Here is a 19,109-nt window from a genome sequence, read left to right as displayed (position 1 = left end):
ACAAACAGTCAGCTACTTCGTCTCACCCATCCCACCCTTCCGTAATCCAGCAGTACAGCTTCTTCGAGGCTGGACGGCATAAAAATATCTCAAAAATCCCCAAAAATCCTTAGCTAATCTACTATATATATATTAACATTTACTTACACATTTGTTATATTTTTTTTTATCATATTTTAAAAACAATAATTAAGATTTAAAAACTGAAACTTCGAAGAAGTACCGTGGGCCGTGGCTCCCGCGGCAAACCCAAAGACTCGTCGAAATTTCTGTCATGTCGCCCACGTCAGCATCACAAACCGTGTGCTCCCCCACCCCCCGATTCTAACTCAAATACAAAAGCTACCGCCTCTCTCTTTCTATATATATATATATAACGCCATTGATGAACCCTCATTTTCATCGAGAAGATGTGTAGGTCGACTGATTATCACGGATTTCAATCCAACGGCAGAGAACGCCGCCTGAGTATCCGAGCCTTCTTCGTTCGCTTCTCGGGTCTGGACACGGCACGGAAGCCCTTACCCGACTCGGCAACTCTCCTCTACCTCCCTCGCATCAACGAGCAGGCGCTCGACGTGAACGGGGCGAGCGTCCGACCAGACTCGCCCGCTTTCGTGACCCTGCATCGGGTCGTGAAGGCTCGGGCGAAGGAGGGGGAGGCGGTGTTCGGGAGCAGAGAGCCGGTTCGGGCGGGCGAGGGGGTACGGTTCGAGGTGTACCTGAGGGAGGAGAGGGTCGTAAAGGGGATTTTTCGAAAGGACGAGGGACAGAAGTGGAAATTGGAGTGCAAGTGCGCGGTGGAGAGCGAGAGTGGGAGTGAGGCTGACGTGGCGGAGGTCTACGTGGCTGTTGAGGGACACGTGGCGATGAGTGAGAGGGTGGATATGTTGGTGAGGAGGAGAAAGATGGAGAATAGGAGGAGGGGGTGTGGAAGGTTGGAGGAGATTCCCGAAGCGAGAGAGGAGGGGAGTGAATCGGACGAGTACTGCTGCTGTTGTGGTGGGGAGGGGGCGGAGGATGGGGAGAGCGGATCGGACGGTGGAGATTTGCAGGACGAGATGGACATGGAGGGAGTGAGGTGGGCCGTTGACTTGGGGATTTGGGTCATGTGTTTGGGGGTGGGCTTGTTGGTTTCTAAGGCTTCTCTTAAGAGATTGAAAGGCAGGAAAATATTATGAGGGATTTTTATTTTTATTTTTATTATTATTTGTGTTTTTTAAAATTCTTTCTACTCGGAATTGTAAAGAATCAATGAGTTTTTATTTATTTATTTATTTATATTGGAAGGCCAATTTTGAAATGCTTAATCAAGCAACAATTTTAACATGATTGATTTGTTGTTTGTTATTTGCTGATTGACAAAAGGAAAAGTATAAATTCAATTTAGGCTCCTATCTCAATCATGTCAAAGTTGATTATTGAATTACAATAATGCTACTTATTCTTTTTTCCTATATGTGATAAGAGCCAAAGAGAAATTACAGGATCCTTCCATGTTCCCATGAGAGAAGGATCCCCAGTCCCGACAAGAAAAGGGTAGAATTGTATAAAAAATAAAAAAAATTAAAAAAAAATGACAATTCTACCCTTATTTTAATATAAGGGACTGGTTTAATTTTATTTTTTTTTTCTTACATGTTCATCAATATTCAATAGGGAGAAAAAATTTGAAGCAATGATCTTCGCTTCATGAAACGTAATCTTCAGCCGATTAAGTTACCTCTTGGGAATGAACTGGTTCCAATTTTATTCATGAGTTGATGACATATTTCTCAAAAATTTAAAATAATAAATCTCATGAGATTGTAACACATAATTTGAAAATAAACTTTTAGGGCTCGTTTGGGAGTGTGATTTTAAAAATTGTGTTTTTGAAATAGCTTTTTTTTTTTCTTCTTTTCTTTTTTTAAATCGCACATGTGTTTGGTAAAATATGTTAAAAAGTATTTTTTTTATCAATTGAGTGTTTGGATAACATTAGCATATAATTACAGTTTCATGGCTAAATAGGTAACTATTGCCCCAAATATTTTTTTAAACGAAATCATGACTTTAGTTTAAATTCGCATTTTTTTTAAATAAACACTCTGGTCAACTTATAAAAATTGTAAATTTTTTCTTGATTTTAAAATATACTTTTTTAAAAACACAATTCTAAACACTCTAAAATTATAATTTAATTTAAAAATATAAATTATTTCTTTAAAAACGCACTTACAAGCATACCCTTAAAATATGTATCACTTCCAGTTTAACAAAAATTCATACTCAAAGCTTGCAGCTATCCTTTAACTTGTTATTTGGAAAAAGTTGTGAGAGAGACAAATAGACCTGTCAACTCTCTCTTCTTTTTACATGCGCACCCCAATTACAGAAAATTCTCGAAGGCAAAAGAATAGTGATGGTTGTCAATCACGAAGCTATCACTTCAAAGATAAGAAAAGTTTGTGCATTGATCATTTACTGCATCTATCACTTCAACAATAATATCGAGCAATTTTACCTTTGATTTCATCGGCCCTGTTTGCCTTGAGGAATGAAACGGTACTGTTTTAGTTACAGTATTGATACTGTAGATATACTGAAAAACTCCTCTCATATTTTCAAAAAAAAACTGAAAAGCCCCTCACACACCCCAATAAGCTTTATTCCTATCCAACCAAACCATCTGAAAAGCCCATCTCCTATTTTTTTCTTCTTTTTCTTTTTTGTTGAAAGATAAAGAGGAGTTTTGGAACACTGCCGATGTAATACTCCAAAATTTATATCTAGAATAAATATGATCTTAATATTAAGGATAGGGAAGATTTGCAATTTTATTAAGATTTATATGAAATTAGATAAATAAGACTTAATGTGAAAAATGATGGAAAATTGCTAGTTAGAATTTTAGTGTATTTGTTTTGGATTCCGAAAATTCAATGAGTGACCTTAAATAAAACTGTTTTAAGACCTTATAGAATGATGAGAAATGAAGATTTTAAAAGTGGTTTCACGATTTTTGGACACTTGTAGAAAGAGTTATGATTTTTAGAAAATTCAAGTGTCAAAACAAGAATTTCAGTCAAACAGAGGCACAGGATTTCGTGGGACTTTTGAGGTACCAAACACTTATGGGTTACTATGACTTTTGAATATGTTGTGCATCTTTGAATGAGGAAAATTTCAAGCCAAATTTCGTGTTATTTGGAGTTAAATTGAAAAAGTTATGATTTTTCCAAGTTTAATAGGTTAAGCTGTGGAGTAGTTGAAGTACCTACGATTTGAAAAATTAATTGGATGGATTAATGATGTCTGTAAGCCACGATTTTTTGGTATATGTTAGTCAAAAGGTTTAGGTTCATTAATAATTGTATTGTTTTATGATCACGCTCTAATGTAAATGCATTAGGAGTTTGTTTGGCAAGTCATCAAGCTCAAGATGTCACATGGCCTTACATGATAAGTTGCTTGGTTGACACCTAAAGGTACAGGTGTTATATAGCATGTTGCCCTTGTCTTCTCGGTGAACACCTGGGGTTCTAAGGTGTCATCTTCTTAAGACATTCCTGGACACTTGTCTTGTGGTTAGAGGAAATTGAATGTATGTGGGACACTTGGTGGACACTTGTCTTGTGCTTTAGAAGGAATTGGATGCATGTGGAACAAACATGTGGCAAGCTCTCAAGGGAAAATGTCCCACATACAGTGGGTATTTAAGGAGAGCAAATCCTCTCAATTGCTCACAGCTCAAGTGAGCGTGAGATCCGGAAGAAGGAAAAGAAAGGAAAGAGAGGAGAAAAGAAAGAGAGAAGAGAAAAGAGAAGAAAAGATAGGAACAAAAAAAAAAAAAAATGAATGAGAACTCTCCAAGGTAATATTTTCATATCTTTTATGGTATTTTTAGTATGAAGTTAAATTCCTATAATTTAATTAGAGCTTTAAGTGTATGAACACTTGAATTGCTATTTGGAGGGGTTAATTATTTTTTTTAGAGTGTTAATTGACCATAAATTATTATGGGATCTATAGAAGTTGGTGTTTATTGGGTTTAGGTGCTAATATGTCATATAATTACAATAATTGTTGTAAATGTTTCTAAGCTTTTGATATTGGGAGTAAGTTGCTAACTTAAATAGTTAGAAAGAGAGCGATATTATGACTAGATAGACTTCTTAAGCTGTTAATTGTAGTCGGATGATTTTAAAGTAACAGGAATATTTTAACCTCGGTGTTTTAGTCTAAAGCAATTGTTTAGATTAAGGCCTTAGTGGAGTTGATTATTAGAATTCTATGTGAGGCATATAAATCAAGTATGGTAGGGTTGATGTCACTATAATGTTTTTGGCTAAGGATATACGAAGGTGCGATAGAAATTAGAGTTATGATCCTTAGCAACTAAAGTGATGCATAATTAAGACTTGAAAACGAATTGATGACTAAGATACCTTTTACCTCTGTTGTAGGAATTGTGAGTTGGATGCGGATTCAAAATAAGGGCATGCAATGCCAGGTAAGGGACCACAACACCAAAAACCCCAACAAATTTTATTATAAATATTTTAGAAAAATATTGGGGATTTTATAAAGAATCAATTTACATGATTTTTAATTGCACTTCCTTTCATATTTTAATGACGAGTTTTATTTATTTATATGTCATTGTTTAAGAATTTTACGTGATACAGTTACCATATTTCATGATTTTATGCATAACTGCAATTATGAATGAAAAGAGCTTTCAAAGTTCATGGCACAGATGAGTTTACAGATCATATGAAATGTTATATGTGCATTCATGACACAGTATACAGTTACAGATGAGTTTACAAATCATATGAAATGTCATATGTGCATTCATGGCACAATATACAGTTACAGATGAGTTTACAGATCATATGAAATATTATATGTGCATTCATGGTTATAAATGTTTAACCCGAGACACGATTATAGTGACGATCGGTACCGCATAGGGTAGCATGGCAAGCACACCGAAGGACGGTTAGGAGAAGGTGTGTGCTACCGGCCAGGTGGCCTTCACCTAGGGAAGTTCCCAACCTGGTAGGTCTCCCCTGTGACAACATGATGAGCATATAGGTCCTTCGGGACAAGCCAACGTGCGTCGCTCACGGTAAATTTGTGGTGTCGGGTCAAAGGGTAAAACAATTATTTTGAAAGGAAAGTAAAAGGAAATGCTTACTCATTTTGCAACTATCTTGCTTATTTTGTTAATTATGTTATTCTACATAAATTGTTATTGTGCATAATAGAGATTTTGACATAAAAATTTGTATAGCATGTTTTATAGCATTTTGGTGTTATGGCTACTTACTGAGTTGTCAAACTCACCCCTTCTCCCTATACATTTTTTTTTTCAGATTGCTCTATATATATATCGTGATATTGAAGACATGGGTACCAGTGGACCTCTTAGTTGTTAAAGATCCTATCGCTGCTTTATAGACTAGCAGGAGCAGTAGTAGTAGAAGTGTCTGGGACTCCATTCTATAGACTAGACAGCTTGGGTTAAGCATAGACGGTGTAACTTTATTGCTTATGAGATTATTGAATACTAGCATATTATGTGTTTGTGATTTTATAAATTAAAAATTATAGTACTCTGGTGACGTTATGATCTTATATTAGGAGAATTATTTTTATTTTGTTTAAATTTTAATATGTTACAATTGCTCCCAATCGCTCTACCTCTAGAACTTGGGGTGTTACAATCGAAGAAAAAGCTGTAGATACAGTTTTGTTTGTTTGTTTGTTTTTTTTTTCGTTTAAAAAGAAAGAGGAGAGAATGAGGAGTTGTGGGAGAAGTCTACTAGAAGAAGAAGCTGTAGATGCATTTTTATTTTATTTTCTTTTTCTTTTTCGTTGAAAGAGGAGAGAAAGAAGAGTTGTGGGAGAAAGCTACTGGAAGAAGAAGCTGTAGATGCAGTTTTGTTTTTTCTTTTCTTTTTCGTTGAAGGAGGAGAGAAATAGGAGATGTGGGAGAAGCGTTCTAGAAGAAGAAGTTGTAGATGCAGTTTTTTTTTTTTTTTTTTTTGTTGAAAGAGAAAGATGAGTTGTGGGAGAAGCCTACTATAAGAAGAAGCTGTAGATGCAGTTTTGTTTTTTGTTTTTTAATTTTTCGTTGAAAGAGAAGGAGGAGTTAGGGAGGTGGTTTGGTTAGATAGGAATAAATTTCTGCAGCTTATTGGGGTGCGTGAAGGGCTTTTCAGTTTTTTGAAAATAGAAGATGGGCTTTTCAGTACATTTAGAATACTAATACTGTAACTAGAACAATACCATTCAAACTACAATACTGCTCTGTTCCTTAGGCAAACAGGGCCATCCTGTCCATCCTTTCTTATCATCCCTACACGAACATACGCTGGACACAAGACTCTCAATGACAAGACCCACTGGGTTTCATCCATGTCGATCACGAGTCAACCAGACATTTGGCGACCCCAACATGAACATGTAAGTAAATAGTAGAGGAGTTAACAAATCCCAGTACCACACAACAACAAGACAATTAGATCCTCGTCATGCTTTTGGAAGACACCCTTTTGAAAAATAACAGAAAAATTATTTGGGTAGAACTAGAAACTCATATTAGTAAAGCATCCGATAAGCCCAAACCCTTATAGGATTCGGGTTTTTTATTTGTTTATTGGCTATTTGATAACGTAAAGAGGTTATAAATGAGCGTATTTTTCCACTTTTAACTAAATTATGTGATCTAAAGACTAAAATCAGCACTATCAGAAAATTTCAAAGCTTTCAAAAAAATTATGAAAGTGGTGGGTATCGGGTCGGTCAAATGTCAAGGGCCTAAGTGGATTCTATGGGCTAGTGAAGCCCAACACATACACCGAACAATCGTTTATAAATGAGTGTATTTTTTTTATAAAGAGATTATAAATGAGTGTATTTTTTCACTTTTAACTAAATTATGTAATCTAAAATCAGCACTACGAGAAAATTTCAAAGCTTTCAAGAAAACTATCAAAGTGTTGGGTATTGGGCCGGTCAAATGTCAAGGGCCTAAGTGATTCTATGGGCTAGTGGAGCCCAACACATACACTGAAGAATCGTTTAAGACCACCAACGATACTTTTGGGAAAAACCGGGAGTTACCGAGAATTCAAGAAGCCTTTATCACGGTCTCACCACGAATCTCGGAAGTCCAATACCAATAATAGATATGTCTTCTCAACACCAAGCCACGACCATCAGTTGGAGGCTACTTCCCGAAATTCTCGGAAAGCACGGATGCTTGAGAATTGCGGAACCACGACTGGCAGTTAACTGCTACATATTACTCTATAAAGGAACCTCTGTATAGGTAAAAATATGTGAGATTTGTTATTATTATTCTTTGAATCTACTGACTTAGACATCAGAGCTATTTTTCGATGGCACACTAGACAAACTCTTTTGCTTAATTTTTATTCATTTTACAGGATTTTATCTCTCTGGTTTGCGTGATAGACATATATTTTGAAGGAACAAGAAAATGGGACATAAAATGAGAGTTTTTTTTTCAAATTGGTCTATAAAGATAACATGTGTTATTGTTTTTAATAACATATGAGATGCATATGAATTTTTAATAAAATTTATTTCAACTTTTGTTCTTACTATTAAAAAAATATGTGCATTTTATATGCACATATTACTTTTATAAATTATGGGAAAGAAAATCCCCCAACTTTGCAGGAAAAGTTTGTCCACAGAAAATCACCATGCCAATAAATTCGGGTTTCTCCGCCACGGGCAGCAAAATTTGACTTCTACAGCATTGCTGAAACAAGTAAACAGGAAGCTACTAATATTTGACTAGAGGAGGTACTAACAAGAGAAAAAGTATAATGGTGAAGCTCAACTACTTTGATCTCCCGTGAGCTCTGCAGCCTCTGCCCCATCTCTCTCTCTCTGTCTCTCTTTAAGCATTTTGATTACAAATCAATGGAAGTTAAAAAAAAAAAAGAAAAGAAAAAAAAAAAAGAGAGAGAAGAGATTAGCATAACTAATTATATGATAGAATTCACAAAACAGAGTGTAATTTTATGATGAAGTTCTATAAATATTAATTGCTTATTTTAACTCTATGGTTTACATTTTGTCAATCAATATGTAATTTAATAAGGCATGAAGAGTTAAGACAAATAATTAAAAATTCCGTGCAATAACTAATGAATATTAAAAGACCACCATTTCGTGAAAGGGTTGAAATTTTTTTTATTTAATCTACTCTATTATAATGATATGTGTCTTTAAATTATGTGATTGTCAAATTTATTTTAAAACATGTATTAAAGAATTATATGCTTTAAAAATATATGTCAGTTTAATAAAATGAGTTTAACTCAGTTTAGAAAAAAACTTTGTCCATTTAAGAACTTAAAACGAAAATTATATTCCCTACATGTTTATACCTCTTGCCTTTGTGCCAAATGGATGGTATGTAGAGTTAGAAAGAAAGAAATAAATATATGGCGTGTGAATTGCAACCATTTATTAAGTTGGATATAAGTAGAGTAGCCATAAGATTTTATTTTATAAATATAATAATATATATAATGTCATGCGGTGAATATATTATCACATCGTTTAAATTTTTTTAAATAATATGACGATATGTATATTATTAAAAGCAATAAAATAAAATATAAATCGTAAAATAATTATTTTCTATTTCAACTTGAAATGGCGATTACCCTTATTATAGTTTTTTTTTTTAATTTATTAGAACAACCCTTATTATAGTTGGTGTGGATGAATCGTCACTCAAATTTTAATTGAAAAAATCAGTAAGATTTTATGAAAATAATTTAATTAAAAATAATGATTAAGATTTTAAGATTTCTTTTTAGAGAAAAGTTTGAAAAATCGTACATGAGAACGGTCTTACGGTAACATCCCTCGATGATGCTCCGTAGCACTTGCATGCTGGAAGAGCGCGCGGCAAACGGGGGTCCCAGCCGTCGTTATGGACAACGCACCCACGTGTCAACATCACGATGACCCAGCAACTCTCCGACACGTCAGCACCCACACAAACCTCTCTCTCTCTCTCTCTCTGTGTCTCTCGCTTACTATTTCCCATCCCCAGCCAGTAGTCCAATCTCTCTGTATATCGCTTCCCATGGCGGTCAACGGCTCGATGCTTCACCAAACAGATACACCGTGAACGCTGTCACTCACAGCGCAAGCGACAGGATTTCTGAGAGCTGAGAAGAGCGGTTTTTCGATCTAGTTAGGCGGTTTTTCGGGTGGTATTGTACAGAATGGGGCGGACGGGAGGTAATCAGAGGACTTACTCAGCGAATCACAACGACTACAAGATTCTAGAAGTGGTAGGGTATGGAGCGAGCGCTACTGTCTACAGAGCAATCTATCTTCCTTTCAACGACGTCGTGGCCGTCAAGTGCTTGGATCTCGATCGCTGTAATAGCAATCTGGTTAGCTTCTTAGTCCGGTTTGGAATTTTTGTTTAACTGTTTGGTTTGGTTAGTATTTGAGTGAATTTTTTGGATTCGAGATGAGATCTTGTTTAGTTACTGGGATTTGGTTTGGTTTGTGAAGTTGAATTAAGGAGGTGATGTGGATTTGCTTTCTGAGATGGAAATAGTGAGCGATAGAGTTTTGAGGAAATAAGCCTTTTTTCTTCATGGAAATGGTTAAGTTGAATTTAAAGTTTGTTTTTTTGCTCGGAATTCATGGATAGGCTATTTGTTTTAGTGTGTTCAGTTTGGAGGAAAAGTCACCTGGGTTGTTAATATCTTTGAACCTGTTTTCTTGGTTTTGGAAGAAAAAAGCACTATTATACATGTTATTGAGTAAAAAGGTTTACGGAATGGTATGAGGCAGTGAATTTGTCTTGTTGCTTTACAGTATCATGCACGGCGATTGAGCTAGCAAAAGTGACCTTTATCGTTTAATTTTTCCATTGATGTGTGCACTTGAGAAGTTTAGAGATTTATACTATTCTACGTTACTAAGATGCATGCCTGATGTGAAGTAATGCAATAAAGATGAACCATATTTGTGCTAAGTGAACTTTTTTTGGATGTTGAGGTTGGATACTTGTACAAAGGAAAAATGGATACGTGAGGAGAACATTATACTGAGATACCTGTCTATGTATGTGTAGGCGGTGGGCTAAGTTTACGGAAATTTGTGACTGTAGGGTTTGGGTTGTGCTTTCGGCTTGTAGCTTGGGAGTGGTTCGATAAGGCTAAGGTTTTATTGCTGAAATTTACTGGGTATTTTTGCCAATGGGCTTTGGACCTAGTGATACCTCCTCACCCTATAAAACAAGGGGCAGAGGGTGAGTTCATGGGTTCATTCTCATATGGGCTTGTGAGTTGTTTTACCTGTTGAGGAAAAAGAAAAAGATAAAAGATTAAAAAGGCCAAGGTTTGATGGATGAATGCTGCAGAAAATTGAAATTTGCTTGCAGCAAATTCTTGACAGTGCCTATTTGTGTATGATAAAATTGGTTTTGATGATTTATTTGATGACTAAAGGCTAGGAAAAACATAGGCTTTTAGGGTTTCAAAAGTTTCATGGGGTTTCATCTCCTCTAGAGTGATTTTTCCACTAATGCATAAGGCTGCATGGCACCTGCTGAATCATAAATATTTGTAGCTAGGCAGTTCATGCACAAAGATTGGTGGTTATTGAAGCTAGGCAGCACCTGAACAGTTCATTAGACTGGGTAGTCAAAAATGAAAAGACAAATTGCTAACATGAAAGAGCCCCTTGTGTAAATGTTGGGGGTAAGGGAAGAAACTTGTGTTTGTTCGGGGCTGTGTAAACAGTAGCGGAATTAGTACCGATGTAGACAAGAAAGAAAGACATGTAGAAGAAAGAGGTGAAAGCTATCACAAGAACTCCAAAAAAAGCTCTCAAAATATTGCAAATATTTCGTTGATTTAATCCTCATAAGCTCCAGTAGCCCACATACATACAAATAAATTCTTGAACCTGAACTTTTCGTATCTTCTTATTGTTCTTTCTATTATTTCTAATCTTACTTGGTTGCCTCTTCACTTGACTTTAAAGAGTGTAATCTGTCGAAAATTAGTTGGTTCTGTTTCAGGTCAACTATATATTGTTCTAAATGGTGGATTACTTCTTGATGATTGTGTTGTTTTGCAGGATGACATACGTAGGGAGGCTCAAACAATGAGTTTGATAGATCATCCTAATGTTGTTAGGGCATATTGTTCATTTGTTGTTGAACGGAACCTTTGGGTGGTCATGCCATTCATGGCAGAAGGTTCTTGTTTGCACCTAATGAAGATAGCATATCCAGATGGATTTGAAGAAGCTGCTATTGGTTCTGTACTAAAAGAAACTTTGAAGGCTTTGGAGTACCTTCATCGACAAGGACACATTCATAGGGATATCAAGGTCAGTTGATTGTGAAACTTCAACATTAATTCACTATATGTTTTATTTTTGTTCTTCTACTTTTCAAGATATGCTGGGAGGGTTTCAAGTGAGTTTTGTTTTGATACTGTTGTTACAGGCTGGAAATATACTACTCGACGCTAATGGGGTGGTAAAGGTCGCCGATTTTGGTGTTTCTGCTTGCATGTTTGACGCAGGTGATAGACAACGTTCAAGAAATACTTTTGTAGGGACTCCATGCTGGTAAGACATATTGTCAATGGATTTCAATTTTTTTATCCATGTGTTTGAGATTTCATCTTATCTTTTGCTTTCCAGGATGGCTCCAGAGGTATTGCAGCCAGGAAATGGATACAATTTTAAGTGAGTTTTATTCCGCGTTGTAACTTTGAATAAATAGTGGGTGCCTTGAGGGGTGGGAATTGGGGCTTGAACATGTAGGGTGTCACTGTTGTTGGTTACAACCGCATAAATTCAACTTGATCTGAGCACCTCAACATACAACTATAGTATTTCTGTGCTTTGATGATTTTGCCATTATGTAATATGTTTAGTGATAGCTATTTATCTGTTCAACAGTTCCTAGGGTAATCTGGGCATAGTCTATTCTAGGTCAATTGAAGTTATGCATGGATTGGGTTGTGTCCATATTTACATGTCATTTCTTCGTGTACGGTGTATGTTTGTGGACCCCATAAGAGATGGTTCTTTAGACTTAGTAACTCTGGGATGATTGTGGAATTTTTTGAATGTCACCGTTATTACCTTTTTTTTTTTTTTTTGTGGATCTTTTTATCCAGCAGAAAGATCACTTTCTTCTGAGTGTTGTGGGATGTCTTATTTGTATTAAAAGCTAGTGATTTGTTGAGTAAACTATAAGTACTTTGATTGAAAAAAAAAGAGGCTTAATACTTGGTTTTCTGTCGGATTAATCTTCTATAGGGCTGATATTTGGTCATTTGGCATAACGGCATTGGAGTTGGCTCACGGTCATGCACCATTTTCAAAATATCCTCCCATGAAGGTATATATGTCTTGACAGTATAACAAGATTGTATAAGCATCAGCTTTAGAATGTTTTAATTAAACATCAGAAATATTCCTGACCTTTTTTTTTTTTTTTTTTCGTCTCATAGGTTCTCCTGATGACCATCCAGAATGCTCCTCCTGGACTTGATTATGATCGTGATAAAAAGTTCTCTAAGGTATTGATGTTCTTTCTGGCTAGAGTAGAAAACAACATAAATATGTGCTTTGCTCTTCTCTACTTGCAGTCTTTCAATGTCTTTCTCTTATAGAATAATATTCTAATTGGAGGATTTCCAGTTGTGATCAGTCTTTTAAAGAAATGGTTGCAATGTGCCTGGTGAAAGATCAAGCAAAGAGGCCAACAGCAGAGAAATTGTTGAAACACTCCTTTTTCAAGCAGGCAAAGCCTCCAGAGCTTTCTGTGAAGAAATTATTCACTGACTTGCCACCCCTCTGGGATCGTGTAAAAGCCCTCCAGGTCTGCCATTATAATACTGCAGTGATGCAGCTTCACGCTTTCACCTGTCCATGTACACTTGTCTGATGACTTGTTAAAATTTTGCAGCATAAAGATGCAGCACAGTTAGCTCTGAAGAAAATGCCTTCAGCAGAACAAGAGGCTCTATCACAGGTGATAAATGTTAACCATTAATATCAACCCAAAGTTGATTTATCTGTGGTCATGGTGCATCTGGTGAAATTTGTTTTATTTTGGATTTGTACTTTGTATTTCTTCAGTAATCTTGTTCTTTTTTTGTTTTGTTTTGAGTTGTAGGTTACTTAAAACTCTTAATGAAGCTGATAGGTTAGAGTAAGTATTAGATGTTCTACAATGAGCAAACTTTATTTTTCCTCAATTTCTTGATTTCTGGTTACGTTTCGAGGCTTCTCAGAATATGTTTTGCTTCTTATCTTATCTTTCATAATCTCTCCATTTGTGAAAACCTCAATCAAGATGATCCAATAACTATCAGTGACAACTGCCCCATATTTGAAGAAATATTGAAGCTCTTTAAAACCATTGTAAAACATAAAACCACAATCGGGTTACCTATTCTGGGGTTGATACTATTCTTTATTCTGAAGTTGACCCAGACATATTTTTCTTCGATTGATATTAGATTAATCCATAGAAATCTATATTTTTGGGGGTAAGTGATTGAAATCTATATTTGCTTTGTTTGTCTTGGTGGAGTTTGTCATTCAAATACTAGTGACTAATATGTGCTATGTCGTATGTGTTTCCTCCCTCAAACTAGAATTAATTTAAATTAAAAATTGGGTAGACATTACTTTTCAAAACAGAGCATGTAACGACTCATGGAAAGTGCTAGCTACAACTATTATGTCACTCCAAAAGGATTAGTCAAACTGTAATTGGAGTTCACTAGAATCACTTATAAAGCCCAGTTTTACCTAATAAGAAACCAATATAGAACTTAGTACCCATAAGTACCTTTATAATATTCCCAACATGGGATTAACTTTCTAGGATATCGCAGTCTCTCCTACTCAAATTCATTACATCCTTGTTAGGGTCCATGTCATGCAATGCTTTAACACTACATTGTGTTGCTAAATTGCTCTGATACCATTTGTAACGATCCAGAAAAAAGGCTAGCCACGTATGTGTTGACACTCCAAAAGGATTAGTCAAATTACAATTGGAGTTCCATAAAATCACTTATAAAGCTCAGTCTTACCTAGTAAAGAACCAATGTGAGACTTCACAACTATAAGCACCTTTATAATCTATCCACACAATGTGGGAAATTCTTCTTCCCATTGTGGGACTAACTTTTTAGGGTGTCACATAATAAAATTGTTAACATCTTACATTTAGTGGTCAGAGATATGCATGTCTACATCAATAATTTATGGTTGGTGTTTATGCTTGTCTTGCCCCCATCAGAGTGAGTACCAACGAGGAGTTAGTGCCTGGAACTTTGATATTGAGGATTTAAAAGCGCAAGCATCACTGGTAAGCACAACTTTTTAATTATTATCAATTACCATGATATTTCAGATTGAGATTGTAGATATTGTTTGTTTGAGTTCTGTTAGTTAATATGAAGTAATTTTATTTTATTTTATTCTTCATTTTTGGCTAGGTTCGAGATGATGATGATATGTCAGAGATGAGGGAAGAAGATGAAAGCATGAAATATTTTGCCGCTGAGAAGGTATTAATTTTAAAATCACATCAGACATTTCTTTTTCTTCTTCAAGAGTAGTTCATGTGTATTAGATTTTTCTTCTACTTCTGGAGAAATGTATATCATTCTGATATTTCCTTTGAAAATTTTGATCTTAGGCAAGTGAACTTTATTTCTTGTCTTTCATTGGCAGGATTCAACTGATTGCCTATCTCATTTGGGGAAATTGAATTTAAACAATGAATTGATGCAGCCGGAGTGCAGAGGACGAACTAGTGTTGAAGAATTAACACAGGTTGACTGCTTGAATAGAAAGGAACAGATTGTGGATGGTGATTCACTGGAATATGGATGCCCAGAGAAAGTTGTTTGGAAGAAGAACGGTTCAAGCGTTGAGGCATCATCATCCACATCAGATAAGGACATGGTACAGGCCAAGACTAAAACCCAAACGGGGAAAAGTCGTCAAACTCAGAGTGGCCCACTCACGCCTGGTGCTGTGCTTAATCATTCATTGTCAGAGAGAGGGCGAATCTCTGAAAGGTTTGTCATTATTTGTTGTCTCTATAAAAATATTTGCTTCATTTTCTTTATTTGCTGTATGATTTAGTCATTGGGATGTGTTTTTGGTGGTTTTGATATGTGGCTGATGGTTAGTTAATTACTAGGAGTGAGAATGAAATTCAACCATCTACTGAGAAAGTGTACCGTGAGGTACGGCGGGCACCAAGCTTTAGTGGTCCTTTGATGCTACCAAACCGAGCTTCAGCGAACAGTTTATCAGCTCCAATAAAGCCTACTGGGGGTAATGAAATTATTCAAAATGAATCAAAGATCTTCATAATTATTGTCACTGCTGTTGTTGGCTACTACTACTTGTTAACTCAGGCTTACAGATTTTGTGGCATTAATTTTTTTTTTCTCTTATAGGATTCAGAGAATCTTTAGATGACAAGTCAAAGGCTAATCTGGTGCAAATTAAAGGAAGATTTTCAGTAACATCAGAGAATTTAGATCTTGTAAAAGTAAGGTTTATGATGATTGTATTTTTTTTCTCCCTCTCTCTCCCTTCTCCCAATCATTTTACTGTCACTAACTTCAAAATGTTCCTAGGATATTCCATTAAGTACAGTTCCACGCCGATCTTCTCAGGTAGGCGGTCAATCTTTACTTAAAAAATATTGTTGAAGTATCTATATTTAGTTTTCTACTTCTCACCTGGCGTTTTGTTTTTGTTGTTTTTAGGGATCTCCACTAAGAAAGTCTGCTAGTGTTGGTGATTGGATTTTTGACTCCAAACAAGTGGTTTGTATTTTGACTGCTTGCTCTCAAGTAGTTCTATTACACACTTAGCAATTATTTTTGTTTAGAACCACCATCATCTCATTAGTACATCCACTTGAGTAATCTATGTATATGGTAGAATAATTACTTCTTTTTCTGGTATTTCTTTCTGAGAGGAAGACTATATTTGATGTGCCTGTGTGTGCAATGTTATGTAATCATTAGATACTCCCTCTTTCCCAATTTTAATATGTTCTTTCTATTTTTGGACGTCCTAAAATAATTGTTCATTTGCTAAAAGTGAAAATACATACTGACATTTTCCTAAATTACCCTCAACTTTTCAAATAAAAAGAAAACATGATTTTTTATTCGTCATCTCAACTTCTAATATATAGTCAAGGGCATATATAGTTTTATTTTTATTTTTATTTTTTATGATTAATATATTGGAGATATATATAGTACAGCACAACCGTTAGGTATGATTTAATCATTTCAAATATTTACCTTTTATGTCTAACTTTTAAGTAACTGAATACTTGGCAGATTGAGCCACAGGTTGTGTTCCTATGATAATATTTATTTTCCCTTTAATTCATATAATGTAATTCTCTGTGTTTTCAGCCTATTAATCAGTCGCCAAAGGAGTTTAGCAACAGTAATTTACCTGCTTCACTTCTCATGCCTCACCTTCAGAATCTATTTCAGCAGAATGCAATTCAACAGGTAAAAGCAAACTTGAAAATGATATTATTATTTATATGTTTGATTTTGACCATAAGAAATTTGTTTTCCTTGCAAACTTAAATCTCTGATCAATGAAAGCTTTTATTAAAAGTTTGACCTGTATGCCAGGATCTTATAATGAATCTATTGAATAGTCTGCAATCAGCTGAGCTAGCAGATGGTGAGTATGATTCTTGACATAGTTACATGTTATTAGTGGTAAAAGATATCAAACATTTCTTTTAAATGGGTATCAAACATGTTTATACGAAATTCCCATTTTATTTCAGCTACTCAAAATGGAAAGTTGCCCCCACTGCCTCGCAGTTCAGAGAACAATGGAATTGTAAGTACATTTATCTATCTTTTTATTTCTGGCTAATTGGAAATTGTTCTATACTCATTTTCATTTGTATAAAAGAATCATTGAAATTTGCTGAGAACAGGTTATCCCTATCCTGGTATATACTCAGATTTTAGCTCTTCTTAGCTTTGGTAGTTAGTAGATTTAACGTGTAGGTTCCTTTCTTATTTGCCTATTGGTCTTTTTAGTTTTTGAGGGAGAGGAAAAAAAGAGGCTGGTTCGGGGAAGTACTTGACCAAATTTGATGATAAGCTCTATGTGGTGATAATTAATTAATTTCAATTTTTTATTAGAGATAATTGATTATTCATATGAATATCACTAGTATGAGTTTTCTTCGTGAAGAGCTTGCATGACTTCTCTCCAATCAAATTAGCATGAGGATCCAATGGCCAAAGTTTCAACAAAATGAGATGAGAGCAATAGCACGGGTGGATCAAAGTTGGCACTTCCTATCCTGTGTTTGTGTTGACCAATATATTTCCATCAAATGTAACCAGAGTGTGATCAGATCTAGATGATGTTTTCACTGATTATTTGGCATGTTGGATCACTTGAAGTTGATAGATACGATGAATTGGGCATGGTATTAGGTGCAGAATTGGGCATATATGATGAAAAGGCAGAGGTGGTGATGGGGCCCATGAGAGGACCTTATGGAACCCAGCTCCATTACCATGTGACAATTGTAGAACAAGTCTAGATTGTTGTTTCTTTGCTTGTCACTGAAAACAATCGAACCAACATATCGTGATTCACACTTTTCTGGTTATTCTTCCCCATTCTCTGATCTGTTCTTTTGACAGATTGAAACTGCAGCTTCAGAGAGGGAGCGTTTACTACTTATCAAGACCTCGGAGCTTCAAGCTAGGTTGGTTATCTTTAGTACTTCTGATGTCTTCTAATATTTTGTTTGTGTGTGTGTGTGTAGTGAAGTTTCTCTAATACTCTCTCTCTCTCTCCCACTCTGCAGGATGATCAATTTGACTGATGAGCTGACTGCTGAAAAGTTGAAATACATGCAAGTGAGTAGCTCAAGGGGGTTTTATATTTATTGTTGTTGCTTCTTTTGAATTACCTGTTTCCATGACTTCCAAGTATGGAGTTCTTAAAACAAGACAACTCACTATAATAGATTGCTTTTAGTTGGTGTTGATTGGTTGTTTAAGATCACTAGTAGATTAACATAACACATGTTTACTTTCCTCTCTGGCTATCTCCGTGCACGTTGATTAACATAACACGTAAACTTTCCACTCTGTTTATCTTCATGCAATCTTTTTAAGCTTAAATTGATGATTTTATCGCTCAACAGTTGCAACAGCAGCTAAATTCTTTATCCAGTCACGAAGAAAATGGCGTCAGGAGGGAAGTGGATGCCTGAAATTCAGAAGTTCTGGTTAGTGTAAAGTGAAATTAACCGTGTACATCCAGGCAAGAGCTGTAAATCATATGCAGAAAGTGTTTTCTACATTCTTTGTCCTTGCCAAAAGGGAACTGTTTTGGCTATTGAAAGCAGTTGATAGAAGCAAGCGTGGCAATCCATGTGTCTGGATCTCTTTTGCCACCGTGTTTAATAAGTTTCTTTGAAGATTTCAGGCACCAAAGAGGAAAAGCAAAAGTGCCAAGTCCTTCAGCTGCTCCCATACAAATAGAAAGGAGCTCCTCTCCTGCATGCAGTTTCATGGGAGCTGGAAGTTGGCGGTTGATTCTTTTTCCTTCTCATTTCTTGCTCGATAGTCCTCATGAAAAGGGAGAAAGTTATGGGTGTTGATTTATAATTTATAGTTTTCGTAACTATAATATTAAAGTATTTTGTGTAAAATAAGATTTATGATCTTGTAAAGTTGGGATTGATTTATTATTTCTATTTTCCTTTTCAGCTCCTTATTTTTTTGGAACTCTTTACTGTTTTATATATGCCATAAACATTTTCAGTACTTTTATTTTTTGGGAATAGGATCCCCTCCATTTCAATTTCATAGTGAGAATTGAGAATTTTAATGTTGTTGTATTGTATTCGATTGGATGCCTTGATACCATAATCATAAAGTTCAACTTGGATTCAGTTTTCTTCCAGCATGTGTACTTGAAATGGAGAGGAATCAAAATTTAATGTTGTATTGTGTTCTATTGGATACTTGGAT

General features: G+C 35.5%; 2 protein-coding genes and 1 long non-coding RNA gene across 6 annotated transcripts; all 3 read left to right on the top strand.

The window, feature by feature from the left end:
• Positions 1 to 243: 243 nt before the first annotated feature.
• On the top strand, positions 244 to 1,352 carry LOC132176159 (uncharacterized). The gene has a single exon (XM_059588288.1). It carries the CDS (start codon positions 411 to 413, stop codon positions 1,179 to 1,181), a length of 771 nt encoding a protein of 256 aa, XP_059444271.1. The 5' UTR covers positions 244 to 410; the 3' UTR covers positions 1,182 to 1,352.
• Positions 1,353 to 3,734: 2,382 nt separating this feature from the next.
• LOC132176098 (uncharacterized) lies at positions 3,735 to 5,645 on the top strand. Its single transcript, XR_009439491.1, has 2 exons — positions 3,735 to 3,856; positions 4,449 to 5,645. It is a non-coding gene; the product is annotated as an uncharacterized LOC132176098 (long non-coding RNA).
• Positions 5,646 to 9,061: 3,416 nt separating this feature from the next.
• Positions 9,062 to 19,095, top strand: LOC132173686 (serine/threonine-protein kinase BLUS1-like). Of its 4 annotated transcripts, none has more exons than XM_059585253.1 (22): positions 9,062 to 9,443; positions 11,146 to 11,400; positions 11,519 to 11,643; positions 11,719 to 11,763; positions 12,343 to 12,424; positions 12,537 to 12,605; positions 12,737 to 12,907; positions 12,995 to 13,060; positions 14,342 to 14,410; positions 14,541 to 14,612; positions 14,779 to 15,128; positions 15,254 to 15,390; positions 15,516 to 15,610; positions 15,699 to 15,737; positions 15,831 to 15,890; positions 16,497 to 16,598; positions 16,728 to 16,779; positions 16,889 to 16,944; positions 17,769 to 17,833; positions 17,936 to 17,987; positions 18,278 to 18,361; positions 18,562 to 19,095. In XM_059585253.1, exons 1-21 carry the CDS (start codon positions 9,270 to 9,272, stop codon positions 18,344 to 18,346), a joined length of 2,205 nt encoding a protein of 734 aa, XP_059441236.1. In that variant the 5' UTR covers positions 9,062 to 9,269; the 3' UTR covers positions 18,347 to 18,361; positions 18,562 to 19,095. The 4 variants fall into 4 exon arrangements, with proteins under 4 accessions (XP_059441236.1, XP_059441235.1, XP_059441237.1 ...); XM_059585252.1 differs by having other exon boundaries at positions 18,555 to 19,095; XM_059585254.1 differs by having other exon boundaries at positions 14,839 to 15,128; positions 18,278 to 19,095.
• Positions 19,096 to 19,109: the final 14 nt, after the last annotated feature.

The sequence above is a fragment of the Corylus avellana genome, chromosome ca3, assembly GCF_901000735.1.
Source record: "Corylus avellana chromosome ca3, CavTom2PMs-1.0".
Lineage (NCBI taxonomy): Eukaryota > Viridiplantae > Streptophyta > Magnoliopsida > Fagales > Betulaceae > Corylus > Corylus avellana.
This window is presented reverse-complemented; position numbering and strand designations above follow the sequence as displayed.